The 8,283-nt window shown below is 39.4% G+C and overlaps 1 protein-coding gene across 2 annotated transcripts in view; it reads right to left on the bottom strand.

Moving 5' to 3' along the window:
• Positions 1 to 824: 824 nt before the first annotated feature.
• The window catches only part of SOCS2 (suppressor of cytokine signaling 2), a 31,470-nt gene continuing 24,011 nt past the window's right edge, over positions 825 to 8,283 (bottom strand). For both annotated transcript variants that reach the window (XM_077470647.1, XM_077470646.1), the window contains exon 3: positions 825 to 1,689. In XM_077470647.1, the coding sequence (XP_077326773.1) occupies positions 1,232 to 1,689 (458 nt within the window). In that variant the 3' untranslated portion in view covers positions 825 to 1,231. The remainder of the gene's footprint in view (positions 1,690 to 8,283) is intronic.

The following is an 8,283-nucleotide window of genomic DNA, read 5'->3' as shown; positions in this document are numbered from 1 at the left end:
TAATTTGTAATCTTTACAGGAATTCTGACAGAATTCAGCAGACTTTGGCACGTTGCAGAACTTTGGCCACGTTAAACAAACCTTTTACAAATATAAATGCATTAGTGATTTAAAACACTCAAGGTACCCATACACCTGGGCTATGTGTCTTAATAGAACGGACCATATACACATCTTGGCTAAATTGATTAAGCAAGTATCCAGCACAGCATAATCCTTCAAATCCCGTTTATTGTAAGAGCATTAAGCAATCTGCCAACTAATTTCTGCCCCAAAGGGCCTTAATCACAGCTATGATTAAGGGCTTGTTCACACCATAAGTGAATGAAAACCACACATGTTCCACTTGCAGAGACATCCGTTTACATGCGCGTTGACCTCAGGTTTTCATGCACGTCAGTTATGTGCCCTATTCACAGCAATGTTGATGTTGTCTGTTTTTGGCCCCATTCAGAAAACTGCATACACATTGGATTCTGTGGGCATTGTGGTGTGAACAGGGCACAGAGAACAAATTTTTTTTCTGCACGCGTTCTGCAAGGGCACAAAAATGAACGTCTCTGTGCCATTGTGTGTGTGAGGCCTGAGGTTCCCCCATTGCCCCCTCTGCAGAAATGCATTGAGGATTGCTTTTAATGTGGTTACAATAAAAGGAAACAACGCATTATGCTATGATGCATACTTGCTTTGCTTACAGTAAGTTGCCTACAAAGAAGGATCCTTTTTGTGCACTCCAATGGATGGAAGGTCCGGTCAAAAAAAAAAAAAAAAAGGTGCACTGTATACTGTATTACTTTTTGGAGCTAATGTGATGAGTCCTAGCATTCCTTACTGTAGACAGATTTTATTCAAAAAAGACCAAATCAAATATTATCTTATAGGCAAGAAGATCATATCATTTTCTATCCTGCCTGCTTGATAATGATCATCCAGGGGAACTGGCTTGTTCCCATAAACCAGACAATTCTACACAGATTAGGCCTCAAAAGAAAAATAAACCCCACCACCACACACAAAGCGAGCAAAAGCAAAAACACATACCCTATAAAAAATAGGTTCATTTCATAAGTCCTGAACAATCTTACAACAACCATTAAGAATGGAACACAATGTGATGTTCTTAAAAATTCAGCATGGAGCAGACAACGGATTCAAAACATATTTGGCTGGATTTGGAAGTTGCTTGCAGAAATGCATTTCCCATGCTGTAGGCATGATTGTAGAAATGATTCTATATGTGATAACGGTACTCTGCGATATATTCCTTTAGTCTCATTGGCAATGGCAGTTCCTGGACCTTCTTTGTACATTTGTTGACAGCCAGTCTACAGAGATGCTGTAAAGATGGGGTAGATGTATAAAGTGGCTTCACTAGCCAAAGATGTACTGTCCGGTTGGGAAGAGTCTCAGTCTCTGTTTTCTTGTTTTTTGACAACAGAACATAATACTCAATAAGATGAACAACGCTACTGAATTGTTTTAATCTTGAACGTACGCAAACGACAGAGTCCAACCTGAATTTCCCCTCTCGATACTCAATGCGCAGGTTTGTTGGCCCTGCAGAGGTCTTTACAGAGATGGTCAAGAGGTAGTCCGTGTGTGAGCTGTCCCTAACTAGGAAAGTGCCCTCGGGCGCATCTTGCAGTTTTTCCTTGGCTTCGTTGACGGTCATGTGTCCCCAATACCAGCCTGTCAGAAAACAAAAAGGAGATTTTTTTTTAAGTTCAATAATTATATACTTTACGTATTTTGTGTAATACTTGCTGTGAAAAGGGACTAGGAAAAGAAGATGAGCACATCCCCGGTTAACCAATTTGCAAAAAAACAAAAACAAACAACCTACCCTCTAGTGGGACTTTATAGGGCAGTAATGGTGAACCTTGGTACCCCAGATGTTTTGGAACAACATTTCCCATGATGCTCAAGCACTATAGTGTAGTTAACTACAGTGTAGTTAAGCATTATGGGAAATATAGTTCCAAAACATCTGGGGTGTCAAGGTTCACCACCACTGTTATAGGGCATAGATGACAAGGAAATAGAATTAAAAGGGTTCAAAATTTGTTAGGAAAGTTTAAAAAAAGGTGTAGTGCAGAATTAAAACACACACAAATTGATGCAGTTACAGTAAACACATAATGGATAACCACAGTTCTCCATCAATGGTACAATGAAGACCAGAGTAGTAGCCAACGAGTTGAGATTGCATAATTCCTCTTCTTTAGGGGTAGGTGAATATATACATTTATATCCCAAATAGCCACATCATTTAAAAACTAGGAAAGTAAGTCATGAGACACTAAAAGGGGCACAAAGCCTCATCCCATGCTGTGGACGATTAATATGTGCCTTGAAAGTATGGCAAGCTAAATTGGCTAGATTCCTGAGCACTGAAATATTTGGGCAGTAATTCAATTGTATACTTGAAATATCAACAAGGCATAAAGACAAATTAAAAAGATGGGTCAATAGGATCTCTGAAGTAAGTAGGAGTTAAACCAGTATCCACAACCTTAGCAGACAGAATCTAGTGCATTTGAAAAATAAAGCTGGAAGCAGACTGGTTGCCATAATCTGCTGTACAAGACCCAAGTGTCATTTACATACCCTGAGGATGTGTGTGCATGAGAACTGCACATTGGACATTTTTATAGCTGCTGTTTTTTGGCGTTAAATGTTTTTCCCTACAGTCAATAAACTCCAGCGTGTTATCCTAGGTGTCCATGCACACAGACTTAACCGTTTTTGGCTGGGGCATTTTTGACTGTAAACAAAAAAATAAATTTTTTTTTTACTAAAACGTTGAAAAACTCACTGCAAAGCTACTGGCGTTTTTTAATAACGTTACAACATCCAGTGTGCATGAAGCCTAAGAAGCAGCAGAAGTGTGGAGCGAGAGTCTGCAGTTAGGTAATAAAAAGAATTGCCTAGCGAGCAATATTAACAAGTCACAGCATTTATCAAAATTAAATCTGCAACTATAGAGAGCTGGTCTATAGAAAAACACTTCATCATTTTTAGAATTCTTATTAAATCAGTTTGTTATTGTCAACTTGACACTTTAAAACCGGCCATATAACTGGGCACTTCCCAGTTTTCCCCCTCCGAAGTAAGCAAAGCACCAAAACATTTGTCAAGCTCGGCAATGTGTGTTTAAAGGTTTGTTTTCTTTTTTTAAAGTAGCAGTATAGCAACAGTAATATTCTGCCAATGTATAAAATTTAAGCCCCCAATAAACTCTCCAACTTTAGCATAGTTGCTTGGTCACCTGGAATTGCTATTTAACCACTGGGCACTTAAACCCCCTTCCTAACTAGACCAATTTTCAGCTTTTGATGCTCATTTTGAATGACAATTATTCAGTCATGCAACACTGTACCCATATGAAGTTTGTCTTTTCCACACAAATGGAGCTTTCTTTTGGTGACATTTAATCACCGCTGGGTTTTATATTTTTTACACTAAAAAAAAAAAAAAAAAAAAAAAGACTGAAAATTCTGTAAACAAAATGCATTTTTCTGCATTATAAAATTGTGCAAATTAGTCTTTTCTTCATAAAAATTGTGTCCAAAATTTATACTGCTACAAATCTTTGGTAAAAAAAATAAATAACCCAAAACTGGTGTATATTTGGTCTGTGTGAAAGTCCACAAGCTATATCCCAATCCCTGAAAATTAATCATACCTGAAGTACTGATGGTCCATCTCATTTATTGAGACCCCAACAAGCACCCCCCCCCCATTTGGAAAGTAGACATTCCAATGTCTAGTTGTAATTGTTTCCCACAATACTTTGCAAAATAAAGATTCTTCGTGAACAGAGCCACATCCCCATCTTGGACATAGACAGAAGTATGTCAGGGTGAAGGGGCCATTCTCCCGGAAACAATTGTTGGTGACTCAAGTAGTCCGCCTGCCAATTTTCTATCCCCGAAATGAAAATCGTTGATAGGCAAGGAATGTTGCGCTCTGCCCAAGATAGGACAGGATTCACCTTTTTTTGGGCTGCACGACTTCTTGTGACCCCTTGGCGATTGATGCAGGCCATAGGACAATTTTGTAATATGAGCGTCCAGGCCTCTAGGGTCAGACGAACTACCCTAATTTCTAGAATATTGATGGGTAAGGTCCTTTCTAACCTGTACCACTTCCCCTGGACAGATGCCTCTTCCAGGACTGCTCTCCAGCCTAGAAGGCTGGCATCCATTGTTACCACTTTCCAGGATACTGGTTTAAATTATTTCCCCTGTGAAAGGTTGCTGGATATGAACCACCAATTGAGGCTCTGATGCACCTCAGGGAATATGCGCATTGGAAAGTCCAAAGCCTGGACCTTCTTGTTCCAAGTCGACAGAATACTGTTTCGCAGCAGTCTTGACTGAAACTGCACATAAGGAACGACCTCGAAGGAGGCCACCATCTTTCCTAACAATTTCATGCACAGCCAAATGGAAGGATTTCTTTGTTTTGACAAGCCAAATCCGTTCCTTTATGGAACTGATCTTTCCCTGGGGTAAGAATACCTTCTTTTGAACGGTATCCATGATCAGTCCCAAGTACTGTAATCTCCTTGATGGTTTTAAGGAGGATTTTTATAGGTTGAGAATCAAGCCTGGGAATTCTAGGTAGCTCATGGCTGAGAATAAACTTTGGTTTAGACAGGTGGCCAACTGATCTACTAAGAGCAGATCGTCTAGGTAGGCTAGAAGTGTTATACCCTGAGCCCTTAACCTGGCTAAAGGAGGGGCTAGGATCTTTGTGAACACTTGAGGTGCGGTGGCTAGAGCGAAAGGCAGAGCCACAAACTGAAAATTACAATTTTCTACCTTGAAGCATAGAAATTTCTGATGAGGGGGAAAAATTGGCACATGGAGATAGGCATCAAAGATGCCCATTTATGCCAAAAAATTCTCCTCCTTGTAGAATGGAGACAACCGATCGGATTGACTTTATGCAAAAGGATAAAGTGCCAGTGCCAGTTTAGATCTTTGAGATCTAAAATGGGTCTTACCTCCCCATTCGGTTTTGGTACCGTGAAGAGGTTTGAATAAAACCGTGATCCCTGCTCTTCTGTGGGAATGTCTGATATCACTTTGAAACAAGAGATGATCCAGAAAGAGACTTCCTTTTCCCTGGATCTCTGGGAGCATTTGATAAAAAAAAAAAAAAAAAAAAGGGGAGACAGGAATTCTAGCTTGTTACCTAGTGAAACTGAGGAAGCCACCCATCTGTCCCGACATTGTTCCTGCCAGATCTTTAAAAATTGTAGAAGCCCCCGAGTGGGGGCGCCCTGTCATATGGAGGCTTTAGTATGTTGCTTCACAGGTTTCCTGCTCCAATGCCTCTAGAAAATTACTTAGAACCCCCAAACTTTTTTAGTAGACACCCTAGAGAATAAAATGGTGGTTGTTGCAATATTTTATGTCACACTGTATTTGCGCAGTGGTCTTTCAAATGCAATTTTTGGGAAAATAAATTAATTTAAAAACTTTACAGGTTAGATTTTTGTATATTGTGAAAGTTTAAGTTTCGAGAATCGTGATTTTTATTCCAAGCAAAAAAAAAAAAAAAATTGATTCTCATTTTGTACATACACCCTCTCCATTCGTAAATCTTAGATTACTGAATACATGCCTCTTATAAGATGATCTCAATTAGAATACAACATATAACACACATTTAAAGCAGTAGTAAACTGCAGCCCTTTTAACCTTCAAGGTAAAGGCATAATGTTCTAGTATACGAACACATTATGAAATGCTTACCTTACAACAAAGCCCTCCAGTGGGCAAGCTGTCATCGCTGACAGGGCTTCCATCTTCCCCCAGTCTTCCTTCCGGGTTCAAGTGATCCGATTGGCCACACCGTAATGACGTCACTCGCGCACATGCGAGTCCTGGAGCTCTGATATACCATCCCTTCAGATCGCATTCACGGGTGACGTCAGCAGCTGCATGCAGTGTGAATATCTCCCAAACCGCGCAGGTTTAGGAGATATTCACTGTACCTACAGGGAAGCCTTACTGTAGGCCAACCTGTAGGTACAAGTTCACAAACAGGGCTTACTTTTTTTTTAGATCTACTGCTCAAATGCATTGAAGGACAGTAATGCCACCCCTTACGCAATGTTGTGCCTCCATGACAGAACATTGAATTTGAATAAATGCAGGGAGCAGGCCAGATACAGTAAAAAAAATTAAAAAGGTCAGCTTCAGCCTGCACGTAATTTTTCTACCATTTCCCCAAAATTTTTAGGCATGTGCTGTTATCCAACATAATCAGACAAGAAAGGCCAGTTTTTTGTAACCTGAAGCACATCCAAAAGGAGACATGGCATTCAGGTGATGCACAAAATAGGTCTTCGTGTCAAAATTCAACAAAAGAAAAGTTCAAACCAAGTCTTCATGTGCATTCAGATGATGCAAAAGAATAAGTTTAAAGCCTTGAACAAGTTTTCACACTTAAAGTAGGGCTATAGGCACAACTTCTCATTTTGGAGGGAGGGTCATTGCCCCTATTTTTTGTAATCTGTGGCCTACTGGGGATATTTACCATCACTTCCTGTCCCATAGCCAAAACAGGAAGTGAGGAAATCACAGCAAATTAGGAGATTTAGTGTCCCAGTTGGAAAATTTTGCTTACGTCTCTGGGGGCAATGCAAAATTTGGGATTTTTACCTTCACCATAAACACGAGTGGTAAACAGGACAAATAAAGGGTGAAAATTGACCGATTTTATTCCCGCTTCTCCACTCTGTCCAAGAAAGAGTTTTGCCTTTAGTTATACTTCAAAGAGGAGCTCAGACGCCTCCCCAAAAAAAAAAAAAAAAAGCAAGTGAGCAGCTACAAATACTGTAGCTGCTGACTTATTAGGGCATTTAAAATGTCCAGGCATCCATGGTGTCCTCACCTGAGCCGATTCTTCTATTGAGTGTTGGTGCCATCATCTTGACTAAAGGGAACCCAGCAGTGAAGCCTTGTGGCTTCACAGCCTGTTTCCTACTGTGCTACAGTATTCTGGGACCTCTGAAATGTCCCAGAAGGCTGCGGAGAGAGGGGACAAACTGAGCTGGGAGAGGGTACCCGTGTAATCCAGCTCCCCCCCCCCAAAAAGTGCAAAACGTGGCGGCAGATAAGCAGTTTCCCCTTTTGGGTGGAGCTTCACTTTTAGCTTTGATGAAACTGGATATTGCCTGCATGAAGGAGCATGTTGTATCAGCCTTGGGTCAATGTGTAGAAAATCATTAATTATTCAAGAGGGGCACTGATAGACTGACTTTTCAAAATCTAGTTAAACTGACATTTTTTTTTAATTTTCCCCCAAAACATGGTTTAAATATTGAATATAAAAAAAAAGAAGAAAAATTAAATCCTAAAACCACATCAGTATTTTATAAAAAAAATGAACCCGAATGTTGAATCCCAGTATTTTAAATTTTTTAAAATTTTTTTTCATCTTGCTGTATAAATAGAACAGTTAAAGCACCAGAAGACGGGGCTCATGCCATCAAATGGGTTATACTTCCAGGAAATAGGTCTAAGGCTCTTTCATATGTCAGCAGTACTTGGTACTGAAAGAACATTTTACTAAAGGTGATCTCTTTTTCCAAGTATTGCTGGCTAATTCCTGACATTTGATTCTCCTAAGGGCAAACATGACGTTGGCCTTTCATGCATTAAAGCAGTCTACCCTTCCTCGAACAATACGATATTATGCACCACTCCCAAGATGAATAATACTGTAAACACATACTTAACTGAATTCTTTTAACTGGCTTTGCAAATTAACAGTGATCGGCTGCATCAGCTTTTACTAAATGGCTGAAGGATAATTATGTGCGGAAAGGATAGGACATACAATGCAATGCCACACAGTCCAAACATTTCCACAGAAACATAACAAATCACTTGCACATTATACTACGGGTGAAATAAAAGATTTGGTAAGAACGGCACAAGTGGATTTATTGGCTTCTTTTAAAGCTATTGGCATAGCAAATTTTGAGAAATGAGAAAACTATTTTAAATAGTAAAAAAGGAACAAAATCTGAAAATATTAGTTTTATATAAAGCAGATAAATCCTAACCTTATGTGCTTGTAGATTTGTAAATAAATTAAATTTTTGTTAGTTTTTTCAGAAAAAGTACATTTTGCGATTTGCTTTTTAGTTCAATAAACCTTTTCATGCTAGTAATACTTCTCTAACAGCGACGGACATTGCACAGAGTCAGTTTTAGCAATCTTTGCAGAATTTGCCTTTTCACATGCATAGAATAACCTGCA

Source organism: Lithobates pipiens, unplaced genomic scaffold (genome assembly GCF_037356315.1).
Source record: "Lithobates pipiens isolate NorthernLeopardFrog02 unplaced genomic scaffold, aLitPip1_a1.2 Scaffold_8, whole genome shotgun sequence".
Lineage (NCBI taxonomy): Eukaryota > Metazoa > Chordata > Amphibia > Anura > Ranidae > Lithobates > Lithobates pipiens.
The sequence above is the reverse complement of the archived record's forward strand: the minus strand, read 5'-3'. Positions and strand labels throughout refer to the sequence as shown.